General features: G+C 46.1%; 1 protein-coding gene across 1 annotated transcript; it reads right to left on the reverse strand.

The window, feature by feature from the left end:
• Nucleotides 1-8,825: 8,825 nt before the first annotated feature.
• LOC125521961 (beta-glucuronosyltransferase GlcAT14A-like) lies at nt 8,826-12,641 on the reverse strand. Its single transcript, XM_048687026.1, has 4 exons — nt 11,987-12,641; nt 11,769-11,844; nt 11,563-11,687; nt 8,826-9,595 (listed from the first exon to the last, which is right to left on the reverse strand). Exons 1-4 carry the CDS (start codon nt 12,600-12,602, stop codon nt 9,051-9,053), a joined length of 1,362 nt encoding a protein of 453 aa, XP_048542983.1. The 5' UTR covers nt 12,603-12,641; the 3' UTR covers nt 8,826-9,050.
• Nucleotides 12,642-14,353: the final 1,712 nt, after the last annotated feature.

Genomic DNA, 14,353 nt, shown 5'->3' on the forward strand with positions numbered 1-14,353 from the left:
TCCAGGGTGGGACTAAACTTTAGCCTCACTCACTCCACTCACATGTGTGCATGACGGGCCAAGAGAATTTCAGAATTTTAGTTGGGCTTTGGGCCAAAGGCCTACTAGCAAAATTCCAACAATCCCCCACAAAGTCTCATTGGCACATCTCATCATTTAGTTCCAAAACATTGTTTTATATATCGGTGCTTAGTGGAGACTATGAAGTTGAACTTCCACTTAGAAATTTATGCTACAGTAGATCACAACTTGAATAGTGGACTATGCCTTGAACTACAAGTTTTCTGTGAAACTAGTTTCACACAAATTCTTGACCGATACTGTGCTGCCGCAAGGCTTCCCCGTGGGTGGAGCGTATACGTCATACTCCAGGGCCTTTCATGAATTTATTAGAGAACACCCAATTCTCACAGACTGCGACGTTAACACTCAAATTCATATAGGTGTGTTCCTCAGACGATGTTCTGCAGGACAACATCTCTGCTTACCCGAATAAGCCACTTGGAACACATTAAGATAAGTATCAACCTGCCATGCAGATCAGGAGAGTATTGCATCTTCACGGAGTGGGATAATTAATATAGGGATACTCTCCTCCCAGCTGACCAACAGCTTGTCTCCCACTTCTACTTCACGGGATCTCCGATCACATAGAGTGGGTTACCACTATGGACAACTCGTGCGGTGGGTCTCAAGCCCATCTCCATCGATGCATTATCTATCACATTACGTGATAGACCCTTTGTGAAGGGATCTGCCAAGTTTTTCGACGTTTGGATATAATCCAACGTAATAACTTCGGAGTTCCTCAATTTTCTGACAGATTTTAGTCTCCTCTTCACATGCCTTGAGGACTTCATATTGTCCTTAGAACTGTTTATCTTTACGATCACAATTTGATTATCACAGTTCATCAGGATAGGGGGTATTGGTTTTTCAACCATAGGTAAGTCCATCAAGAGTTCACGAAGCCACTCTGCTTCAACAGTGGCAGTGTCTAATGCTGTGAGTTCTGCTTCCATAGTTGACCTCGTTAAGATGGTCTGCTTGCAAGACTTCTAGGAAACAGCACCACCACCATGTGTAAAAACATAACCACTTGTGGCCTTAATCTCATCAGCATCAGATATCCAGTTTGAGTCGCTATAACCTTCCAGTACCCTTGGATACCCGGTGTACTGAATCCCATAGCTCGCGGTGCCTTTCAAATACCGCATAACTCTCTCAAGCGCATGCCAATGATCATCTCCCGGTTTTGACACAAACCGACTCAGCTTGCTCACAGCAAAAGAGATGTCAGGCCTCTTGGCACTCGCCAAATACATAAGCGAGCCAATAATCTGAGAATACCTCAGTTGATCTCTAGCAATCCGTCGATTCTTTCGAAGCAACACAGTAGCATCATATGGAGTTGGAGAAGGCGTGCAGTCGCTATACCCAAAACGACTCAAGACCTTTTCCACATAATGAGACTGAAGCAGTGTGATCCCACCATTCTCATCTCTCAACAGCTTGATGTTTAAGATAACATTAGCTACTCCTAGATCCATCTCAAAACATCGAGATAAGAAATCCTTAACCTCCTTGATTAAATCAAGTTTGGTTCCAAAGATCAATATGTCGTCGACATACAGACAAAGAATAACTCCTTCGCCCCCACCATAGCGATAGTACACGCATTTGTCACCATCGTTTACTACAAAGCCGGCAGCAGTTAATGTTCTTTCGAACTTCTCATGCCACTTCTTAGGAGCTTGTTTAAGGCCATATAAAGACTTTAATAACTTGCACACCTTTCCTTCTTGACCAGGTACTACAAAACCATCTGGCTGATCCATGTAAATTTCCTCCTTCAACTCTGCATTGAGGAAAGCCGTCTTAACGTCCATTTGATGAACGAGAAGACCATGTGAGGCAGCCAGTGATAGTAGCACCCGAATTGTGGTCGTTCTAGCCACGGGTGAGTAAGTATCAAAGAAGTCTTCACCTTCTTTCTGGGTATAACCCTTCGCCACAAGCCGTGCCTTGTACTTTTCAATCGTACCATCAGGTCTAAGCTTCTTCTTGAACACCCACTTACATCCTACAGGTTTGCACCCGTAAGGACGGTCAGTGATCTCCCACGTACCGTTAGCTAAGATGGAATCCATCTCGCTACGTACAGCTTCCTTCCAGTAGTCAGCATCAGGAGATGCATAGGCTTCTGAAATAGTCCTGGGTGTGTCATCCACGAGGTACAAATGAAATCATCACCAAAAGACTTTGCAGTCCTCTGTCTCTTACTCCTCACAGGAGTTCCATTGTTACCCTCAACAGGATTCTCAACGTGTTCCATCGCAATGGTGGGTTCAGAAATTACAGTGAATTCCTCACTAGATGGAGTAGTTATCTCCTGATTTGATGAACTCGACATATCCTTCATAGGAAATATGTCCTCAAAGAAAGTTGCATCATTTGATTCCATAATCGTACCAACATGCATGTCGGATACCTCAGATTTTAGTATCAAAAATCTATAGCCGATGCTATGAAAAGCATAGCCTAGAAGAACACAATCCACGGTTTTTGGTCCAAGCTTGCGCTTCTTGGGAATTGGTATATTGACTTTCGTCAAACAACCCCAAGTACGTAGGTAAGAGAGTTTCAACCTTTTCCTTTCCCATTCCTCAAATGGAGTCATGGTCTTATGCTTTGTGGGAACTCGGTTTAGAACATGACATGCAGTCATTAGCGCCTCCCCCCACCATTCCTTGGATAGACCCGAAGTGTCTAACATGGTGTTAACCATATCAGTTAGAGTTCGGTTCTTTCTTTCGGCTACCCCATTTGACTGGGGTGAGTAGGGAGGCGTCCTCTCATGGATTATACCATGTTCCGCACAAAACAGATCAAATTCATTGGAAAAATACTCTCCACCATGATCGGACCTAAGCCGTTTAATTTTTCGATCAAGTTGGTTCTCTGCCTCAGCTTTATAGTTTTTAAAGAAAGTCAAAGCCTCATCTTTTGATTTCAGAAGATACACATAACAATATCTAGTGGAGTCATCAATCAACGTCATGAAGTATCTCTTTCCACCTTTTGTCAACACGCCATTCATCTCACAAAGATCAGAATGTATAAGCTCTAGTGGCGCCAAGTCTCTTGCCTCTGCAGTCTTATGGGACTTGCGAGGTTGCTTAGCTTGCACACATACTTGTCACTTGGAGCCTTTGACAGTAGAGATTTTCGGAATTAAATTCATATTGGCTAACCACGTCATGCAACCAAAGTTAATATGACAGAGTCGTGAATGCCAAATATCAGACTCATTATTGTGGCAAACATTATTAATAACTTTAGTGCAAATATCTCAAAAGATAGGCGGAACAAGCCTCCGCACTCATAGCCTTTTCCAACAAATTGTCCACACTTAGAAATTACAACTTTATTGGATTCGAAAACCAACTTAAAACCATCTCGACATAAACGGGAACCGCTAACGAGATTTTTATTGATGGACGGCACATGATGAACGTTCTTCAGACGCACAGTCTTCCCCGAAGTAAACTTCAGATCGACCGTACCAACACCTCGAACGATGGCATGTGACCCGTTTCCCATCAGCACGGGTGAAGTCCCTGTTGCCTGGTAAGAAGAAAACATGGAGGCATCAGCACAAACATGTACATTGGCACCGGTGTCAATTAACCAATCAGGGGATTGAAATACTGAAAGGATGGTAGGAAAAATACCGTACCCTGATTCCTTCATATCAGTATCACCGATGACAACATTAGTGGACTTGCCGCTCTTCTCATGTTCGCGCTCCTCAAAGCGGTTAGGACACTTCGGAGCCCAGTGATTAGGATCACCGCAGACATGGCAAAGTCCCTTCCCCTTCTTATGAGAATTCTTCTTGAAGTTGGTAGAATGTGATGGCTTGTTCTTTGTATCAAACTTGCCTTTGCCCTGAGTTTGGTTCTTGTTGTTTTTGAACTTGTTGGGCTGGGAGTTCTTCTTCTGTACCATGTGGGCACTAGAACCTCCCTCAGCAACTCGAGCATGTGTGTCCTTTGCTCTCGCCTTCTCTTCAACATCAAGAGTACCAATGAGATCCGCAACGGAAAACTCCTGTCTCTTGTGTTTCAGGGAAGTAGCAAAATTGTTCCACAAAGGTGGAAGCTTGGCAATGATGCCTCCGGCAACAAATTTGTCCGGCAACACACACTTGAAGTACTCAAGTTTTTTTGCGAGCGACTGCATGAGCCTGCTGTACAACAGGGCGCTCATCAGTCATCTTGTAGTCATAGAATTGCTCCATGACGTACAACTCGCTGCCGGCATCCGAGGCACCAAATTGGCCTCGAGGGCAGCCCACATGTCCTTGTCGTTGTCAAACGACATATACGAATCCACAATGGAGTCATCAAGAACACTCAGAAGAGCGCCTTTAAAGAGGGTATCGATCTTCTCAAAAGCTTCCAGCTGTGCTGGATTAAGATCGCCCTCAGGCTTGCCCTTGGTGGCATCATAGCAGTCCATGGTCTGAAACTAGTAGACTGCTCTCGTGCGCCACCTCTTATATTGCGCCCCCTTAAAGGCAGGCCGCTTCAGATGCACAGAAAAACCACTCGGAGTAAATTGCCTATAATCAGGTTTTTGGATTGTTGGAAATATGAGCAAATTACTACGAGATTTAATCCGAATAAACAGAAGATAAATCATGACCACAGCAGCAGAGATTAAACTAATCATGCGAACTAGCATAGCAGATGAACATATCACATCTAGGGCACATACTAGAAGCATGAATTCTACCACGATCTCGAACAGGAAGGATAGAATCACATACGGTACAGCGGGTGCAGCACCGCCGGCGTTGATGTTGTCGCCTATGTCGTCGAGGACGAGGTTGCCGAGGTCGGGGAAGAAGTCGTCGTTCGCAAAGTCCTCGCTGCCAGCAGTCGCGCGAGTGCGCTCCCCAAAAACTTGATCGCCCCTCTCCCATACAGGATCACGAGAGGCGGGGTTCCGGAGGCCTGCTGTCCCTTCTCGCGGTGCACGCCGGAAGGAGGGATGGAGAAGACATGCTTGCGGCGCAATGATCTGGAACGGTGGTGAGAAACCATACGAAGCGGCGGCGGTTAGGGTAGATATCTGCCTGACTATATAGTGCGGGCCGGGTAGGTCGTGGGAGTAAACCCCACGTCTGAGTCGTCACTATCCAAAAGAATCGGAAACGGTTCAGTAATTAACGCGTACGTTAATTATTAATTAATGAATCATTAATTTTCCCATGCAGCAAAAATATAGACAACGTGCATAGCTCTGTCCTCGGCTCGGCTCAATCCCGCAACCCGCGGCGCGTCGTGACGTGGCGAGGCGAGCGAGGAGGAGGAGCACGCGTGTAGGTCTCCTCTTCTCATGCTCATACAAGTGGTAGAAGAGCTCACCTTATAAAGAGGTGCAACTCTCTCTCAACTTCCAGGGTGGGACTAAACTTTAGCCTCACTCACTCCACTCACATGTGTGCATGAATGGGCCAAGAGAATTTCAAAATTTTAGTTGGGCTTTGGGCCAAAGGCCTACTAGCAAAATTCCAACAATCCCCCACAAAGTCTCATTGGCACATCTCATCATTTAGTTCCAAAACATTGTTTTATATATCGGTGCTTAGTGGAGACTGTGAAGTTGAACTTCCACTTAGAAATTTATGCTACACTAGATCACAACTTGAATAGTGGACTATGCCTTGAACTACAAGTTTTCTGTGAAACTAGTTTCACACAAATTCTTGACCGATACTGGGCTGCTGCAAGGCTTCCCCGCGGGTGGAGCGTATACGTCATACTCCAGGGCCTTTCATGAATTTATTAGAGAACACCCAATTCTCACAGACTGCGACGTTAACAGTCAAATTCATATAGGTGTGTTCCTTAGAAGATGTTCTGCAGGACAACATCTCTGCTTACCCGAATAAGCCACTTGGAACACATTAAGATAAGTATCAACCTGCCATGCAGATCAGGAGAGTATTGCATCTTCACGGAGTGGGATAATTAATATAGGGATACTCTCCTCCCAGCTGACCAACAGCTTGTCTCCCACTTCTACTTCACGGGATCTCCGATCACATAGAGTGGGTTACCACTATGGACAACTCGTGCGGTGGGTCTCAAACCCATCTCCATCGATGCATTATCTATCACATTACGTGATAGACCCTTTGTGAAGGGATCTGCCAAGTTTTTCGACGTTTGGATATAATCCAACGTAATAACTCCGGAGTTCCTCAATTTTCTGACAGATTTTAGTCTCCTCTTCACATGCCTTGAGAACTTCATATTGTCCTTAGAACTGTTTATCTTGACGATCACAGTTTGATTATCACAGTTCATCAGGATAGGGGGTATTGGTTTTTCAACCATAGGTAAGTCCATCAAGAGTTCACGAAGCCACTCTGCTTCAACAGTGGCAGTGTCTAATGCTGTGAGTTCTGCTTCCATATTTGACCTCGTTAAGATGGTCTGCTTGCAAGACTTCCAGGAAACAACGCCACCACCAAGTGTAAAAACATAACCACTTGTGGCCTTAATCTCATCAGCATCAGATATCCAGTTTGAGTCACTATAACCCTCCAGTACCCTTGGATACCCGGTGTAGTGAATCCCATAGCTCGCGGTGCCTTTCAAATAGCGCATAACTCTCTCAAGCGCATGCCAATGATCATCTCCCGGTTTTGACACAAACCGACTCAGCTTGCTCACAGCAAAAGAGATGTCAGGCCTCGTGGCACTCGCCAAATACATAAGCGAGCCAATAATCTGAGAATACCTCAGTTGATCTCTAGCAATCCGTCGATTCTTTCGAAGCAACACACTAGCATCATATGGAGTTGGAGAAGGCGTGCAGTCTCTATACCCAAAACGACTCAAGACCTTTTCCACATAATGAGACTGAAGCAGTGTGATCCCACCATTCGCATCTCTCAACAGCTTGATGTTTAAGATAACATCAGCTACTCCTAGATCCTTCATCTCAAAACAGCGAGATAAGAAATCCTTAACCTCCTTGATTAAATCAAGTTTGGTTCCAAAGATCAATATGTCGTCGACATACAGACAAAGAATAACTCCTTCGCCCCCACCATAGCGATAGTACACGCACTTGTCACCATCGTTTACTACAAAGCTGGCAGCAGTTAATGTTCTTTCGAACTTCTCATGCCACTCCTTAGGAGCTTGTTTAAGGCCATATAAAGACTTTAATAACTTGCACACCTTTCCTTCCTGACCAGGTACTACAAAACCACCTGGCTGATCCATGTAAATTTCCTCCTTCAACTCTCCATTGAGGAAAGCCGTCTTAACGTCCATTTGATGAACGAGAAGACCATGTGAGGCAGCCAGTGATAGTAGCACCCGAATTATGGTTAGTCTAGCCACGGGTGAGTAAGTATCAAAAAAGTCTTCACCTTATTTCTGGGTATAACCCTTCGCCACAAGCCGTGCCTTGTACTTTTCAATCGTACCATCAGGTCTAAGCTTCGTCTTGAACACCCACTTACATCCTACAGGTTTGCACCCGTAAGTACGGTCAGTGATCTCCCAGGTACCGTTAGCTAAGATGGAATCCATCTCGCTACGTACAGCTTCCTTCCAGTAGTCAGCATCAGGAGATGCATATGCTTCTGAAATAGTCCTGGGTGTGTCATCCACGAGGTACACAATGAAATCATCACCAAAAGACTTTGCAGTCCTCTGTCTCTTACTCCTCACCCACTTTTTAGGTTTTGGGTTTTTGTTGTTCTGAGTACTCAGCACACACACGTGTCTTCATGGGACCGGTAGAAAAAACGGCCCAAACAAAACAAAAAATCAGAAGGCTGTTAGTTAGACACTCCCTTCTTCTTGTTGGAAATATGAGCAAATTACTATGAGATTTAATCCAAATAAACAGAAGATAAATCATGACCACAGCAGCAGAGAATAAACTAATCATGCGAATTAGCATAGCAGATGAACATATCACATCTAGGGCACATACTAGAAGCATGAATTCTACCACGATCTCGAACAGGAAGGATAGAATCACATACGGTGCAGCGGGTGCAGCACCGCCGGCGTTGACGTTGTCGCCCATGTCGTCGAGGACGAGGTTGCCGAGGTCGGGGAAGAAGTCGTCGTTGCCAGCAGTCGCGCGAGTGCGCTCCCCAAAAACTTGATCGCCCCTCTCCCGTACAGGATCACGAGAGGCGGGTTCCGGAGGCCTGTTGTCCCTTCTCGCGATGCAGGCCGGAAGGAGGGATGGAGAAGACTTGCTTGGCGGCGGGGTAGATGTCTGCCTGACTATATAGTGCGGGCCGGGTAGATCGTGGGAGTAAACCCCACGTCCGAGTCGTCACGATCCAAAAGAATCGGAAACGGTTCAGTAATTAACGCGTCTGTTAATTATTAATTAATGACTCATTAATTTTCCCATGCAGCAAAAATATAGACAACGTGCATAGCTCTGTCCTCGGCTCGGCTCAATCCCGCAACCCGCGGCACGGCGCGTCGGGACATGGCGAGGCGAGCGAGGAGGTGGAGCGCGCGTGTAGGTCTCCTCTTCTCATGCTCATACAAGTGGTAGGAGAGCTCACCTTATAAAGAGGTGCAACTCTCTCTCAACTTCCAGGGTGGGACTAAACTTTAGCCTCACTCACTCCACTCACACATGTACATGAATGGGCCAAGAGAATTTCAAAATTTTAGTTGGGCTTTGGGCCAAAGGCCTACTAGCAAAATTCCAACACTTCTATCCAAAGTTGACGAATCCATTTGCAAGCAAAAGCTCAACCAAAGTTTTGGCAACCAATTTTTTTGATAGGGTAATCCTAGGCACAAACCAAATGGACCCTGCCTCTATATCTCGATTCTCAAGTGGTGGGCTCCAATAGTAGCTAAAAAGGAGAAGAAACTGATCAAGTGATCCCAACCTAAAAACAAGTGATCGACTTCCATGAACAGATGTCTCGCTCTTCCAAAACGAAAAAAAAATGAAGCACCGCCGGCAGTAGCAGTAGCAGCTCAATCGTTGTGCTCGATGATCTTGCATTGTTTAGGAGGGAAGTTGTCCTTCGACAGGAGCGACTCGACGAGCCGCTGCAGCCGCGCAGCTCCTGGGCCAGAATGCAGGAGTGTCGTGTCCCCGATGGCCGAGCAATGATCATCGCTGCCGCCTCCACCAACATTTCTTGTGCACCAGCCGCCTGGGATGACCATGCCGGGCTGCCGTGACAGGAGTTCCACGTCAATCTTAGCGAGCACAGGGTCGTTAGGGTCTCGGTTGAACTTGCGCGCGAAGGGGGCGTCACTGCGGAGCATCCTACCCCAGTGAGTGGCGTTGATGAGCTCCGGATGCTGCCCCAGGGGCTCGCCCCAGGAGATGTAGTGCATGTCGTGGTTCACGGTGGTGTTCCGGAACTCGTCGGCGTTGCAGGCCACAGTCTGGAAGTAACCCTCCGGGGAGGAGACAAAGTTGCCGTAGTAGAGGAGGAGGGTGCGCGGGAGGTTGTCCCACCCCCCGATCAGGTACTCCACGAAGGGCCGCGACAACACCGTCCAAGCAGAACCTGGTTATTATCAAACAAAACTATCAACAACTACAATAATACTACATAGATATATAATATAAAAATATATTTTATAGACTTCGTTATATTTCAGTCGATGCTAATATTCCTTTGATCTTGGAGGGAGATTCGCATAATTTTTTCTTTTTTTCTTCTCATATACTATATCACTTGACTGAGACTTGACTAAGTCTCAGTCTATAAAGACCTAACCACACTCTTTATTTAATAATACTAATTTGATATTTGTGGTTGTTGATAAATTTTTCCAAACTTTGTATGGTTTGATTTGGGACAAAATTTATATGCATTCAATTCAAATAGAAAGGGAGTAGTATACTAGCTCGAGTCTTGGCTCCGCCAGGGCACCATGCTAGTTGGTCTATACCTACTATTAAAAGAAATTGGTATTCTTGGTTTGGTTTAGTCCTATTTTTGTTTGAGTGCACGCTAATGTTTCGTAATGTTGGCTCGTACACAGACTAAGCGATCTGGGCCAGGTACTTGTACATTGATGGGCCTTTTATGGGCTTTCATAGAGACCGCGAAAAATAATTGGGTCAAAAAAAAGAACATTGTGGGAATTGATCACATGACCTCCTGTCTGGATCTTCGACGTAACAACCAACGACCAATGTGCCATTCACATTTACTAATCCCAATTCGCTCTGGCCAGGTACTTGTACGTTGATGGGCCTTCTATGGGCTTTCATAAAGACTGCGAAAAATAATTGGGTCAAAATAAATGAACATTGTGGTAATTGATCACATGACCTCCTATGTGGATCTTCGTTGAAACAACCAACGACCTATGCGCCATTCACATTTACTAATCCCAACTCGCTGGCCAGGTATTTGTACGTTGATGGGCCTTTTATGGGCTTCCATAGAGACCGTGAAAAATAATGGGGTCGAAATAAATGAACATTGTGGGAGTTGATCACATGACCTCCTGTCTGGATCTTCAATTTAACAACAAACAACCTATGCGCCATTCACATTTACTAATCCCAACTCGCTCTAAATATACGAGTGGCAGTCCTCGTGTTTAGGTCGAGCTAATTAAGTGAATGAGCTAATTAAAGGATGGACGGTGGGCTTAAATATAATATTTAAACGGATGTGGCTAATTAAGAAAAGTATTATGCGTGAACCGGTGGAATAATTAAAAGAAAGATTGTGGTCTTAAAAATAGAATATTCAAATAGATGAGCCTAATTAAAGGAAGGACTTGAGGTAAAAATGTAGAATAATTAAAAAGAAAGATCTGTAGACTTCAATGTGTTGGGGCTACTAAATTAGAAAAGGAAGGATTTGATTCCTGACTAAAACGGGTGAGGATGGCATGGTAATTAAAGAAAAAGATTATATTTAAATGGAATTAGTGAGAGATTATACCCGGTAAAGAAAATATAACACGGCCAAATTGCATGTATTGTTTTATGTTCATTTTATAGAAAAATGCTGCGTTGCAACGCATGGGCATATGTGCTAGTAGTACACTAATTAATTTTGGATTCGCAGAGGGAGAAGTGCCGTCCATCTTCCCACTACGAGGCACGAGCAGATTAGTTGGAGGCCGGCTCCTGAAAAATGATACTAACAGCCGGCTACTCTAACGACCTTTGTCCGTAGGTACTCGATCGTGCATATAATAATGAGATGGTGCTTTGCTTAGGCGTCGCACAGACGACGTGGCCTGCGACGCATCTGCACGTATGCGAACGTGTGTGCTTTCAATTGAGATCTTTATTGCATTGACCTAATGAGATGGTGCTGGCTGACCACGAACTTTTATTCCCTTTTTTAAAAAGAAGAAGGACATGCCGTCCTCTTGGATAGATTAATTGATCATGCATGAGCAAGCATTGAAGTTCATGAGCAATTAGGAGCTTGGATCAGCCAAGGACATGAAGGATGGATGATCATGCAACCGCAGCAGCGTACATGAATGATACTCTACATACCGGTGAAGAGCGTGAAGGCGGTGGGCAGCTCCCGCTTCTCGGTCTCGGTGTTCATCCACATGAGATCGCGCTTCGTCTTCAGGTACAGCCCCGGGTCGACCACCAACGGCTTCGCCCTCGCATGCCTGCCATGGCAACAACGTCCGTCAATGCTACAGCACTCAGCCGTTCACGTCAATGCTACCTTAACGATCGAGAACACGTACGCTTTCCAGCCCATGTCGCTCGTGTGCTCGATGAAGTTCAGGTCGCGCGGCAGCCGCGAGAACACGTCCATCAGATCTGAAGCGGTTGACAATGCCATGGTGAACGAGATCATCAGCAGTAGAATTCAGCAGGAATGGAAACAGTCGTGTATTGCGCCATGGGCCCATTGCCATGCAATGTAAGGCAGGCCAATGGAGATGGATATGTATGCACTGACCGTCCTGCGTAACGAGCGGGTAGTCGGAGGCGGAGAGGTTGATGAACCAGTCCCAGTCGGCGGGGCCGGGGCCATGCAGGAAGGCGGCGGCGGCGTGCAGCGTGGTGGTGACCATGGTGATGCCTCGGTAGGTAACCAGGTTGGCCTTCTCGACCACGCGCACGTTGCCGGCCGCGGCGAGGACCGGGTGCGCGGCCACGAAGGCCGCCAGCTCCGCGCGGTCCGAGTCGGGCGCCTCCGCGTCCAGGTGGAGGATGTAGCGGTTCCGCGGGTGGTAGAGCGCGAGCAGGCAGCGGCGCAGCCTTGCCGCGTCGCCCTTCGAGCCGGAGACGAGGTAGGCGAAGCGCGGTGGCGACGGCCGCTGGGTGGCCGCGGAGTACCGCTGGAGGAAGAGTGAGGCGGAGGGGAGCGCGGCCTGGGACGCCGCGAGGAGGAACACCGTGAAGATGCCCCCGAAGACGACGGAGAGCAGGACCCGCAGGTCGATGCCGGCCCAGGAGGAGGAGCGGCCGCGCGGCGAGGAGGTTGGGGTGCCGATGTCGATGTCCATGGTGGCAAAGCATGGCTGCGACTCGGCAGGCTGGTGTTTGATGGGCGACAGACCGGCGGCAACCATGGCGGCAAAGCACGCAGGATACGTTGTGACCGGTGAGCTGCCAGAAATTTAGTTTTGTAGCTGCTGGATGTGCAACGAACAAAGCAAACCACCGGCGGACTTGTGCCTCGCTCGGTCGTCGGATAAAATATCATATCCAGCTGAGGACTTGACCCCACGGAATGAATGAGAGCTTAATTAGAAATCTGAGATGAGCGTTGATCGGACATGCAATCATGGGCAGTGGCACGTCGAGATAGACACGTCGGTGTCGGTGGCTCGGTCGTTGTACGTGGTCAGGAAGATCCGGATCACTACGGAACAATGTACCTTAGCAACAATTTACCCAGGTTCAGGTCCTCACCCCCTTGCGGCGGGTGATAGGCATGCTTCTTCTTTTCTTGGATTATATTTTGTGTTATAGAGTATAATTGCAAAAATATGGAAGATAAGATTGATAAAACTCGTAGTAGTTGGCAGGGGAGAGGCTCCTGATCATTAGTGGAAGACTTATACTTATTAATCTTGTTTATCTCATATCCCAAAATTTACGATGTACTTTTATGGCCTCTGCGTTGGAGTGAAACAAAATGGATTTCTTTACAGCTGAAGATGTTATGGCAAAAAGATGTAGACGAACGAAAGATATCACGTAGTTAAGTGGCCAGTTCTATGTGTGTGTTGCGACTTCTCTTCATTCCAACCCTCTCTCTCTCTCTCTCTCTCTCTCTCTCTCTCTCTCTCTCTCTCTGTGTGTGTGTGTGGTTGCAACGAAGAACCAAACTGATAATTAAAAAACTATTATCCCCAGTATTCCCATGCTATGCAGAAGTTGAAAAGCTTGTGAAAACAAATGAATTATGAGGCAAATTTGACCTACACTACCAGAATTTCAACATGAGTCATATGAACCACATTGTAAAAAAAACTAAATAACTAGTATTGAATTAGGCCAGGGCTAGCTATGCAGCTACACTGGAGAAAAAACCATCCTAAAAAAGAGTTTCGCCCATGAAGCATGATGAATGTGCTCTCTGTTTGCAGAAGTTGGACTAAACATATAGATATAGGTAGGTGATAGGACAAAAAAAAGGTGAGGCAATTGGCTCTTTTAAGATGAAGACTGGCTCTATTCCTGCGTAACAATTTTGGTGATTTTTGCTTACTGTTCCTTTCCATGATAGCCATCCATCATTATAATGGATAGTTCCCCTGTCCTTAATGCAAAGACAGTAAAAAGGATTATTTCCACATGCACACCAAGGTGCATATTTTATACCTTTTTTCCTTTGCGATCAATCTTATATGTTTGCATCATTCATATCAAAATTATATCTTCCTTGCACCACGAAGTCATTATTAGTTTAAATTGCAAAAGTGATGGATAGAACTGGACGATAGAGGGCCTTGGATGGAGCACGTACGTACCATGTTTCGGAAACTCCGCGGAACAGCGAGATTGGAAGGTTTGGGCACAGATGCAACCGATGCCTCACTGGAGGAGTTTGTCAGAGTTGATTGTGGTCATCCATTGTCCCATGCCTCGATCTTGTTGAGTCACCACAGCTACCTATTCTCCTATTCGTATCTATTCCATCCTGTAGCCATGCAAATCACAGCAGAACAATGTAACGTCAATGATTTAATTATCATGGCACGGAGAGAGTCAGATCGACCCAATCTATCGACGCATGCATGTGTCACGAAGATGAATCCAGCAAGGGTACTTACCTCTAACTCCGCCGCAGCGGAATCTATCTGCCCAAGCACAG

The sequence above is a fragment of the Triticum urartu genome, chromosome 7 (genome assembly GCF_003073215.2).
Source record: "Triticum urartu cultivar G1812 chromosome 7, Tu2.1, whole genome shotgun sequence".
In the NCBI taxonomy this organism is placed as follows: domain Eukaryota; kingdom Viridiplantae; phylum Streptophyta; class Magnoliopsida; order Poales; family Poaceae; genus Triticum; species Triticum urartu.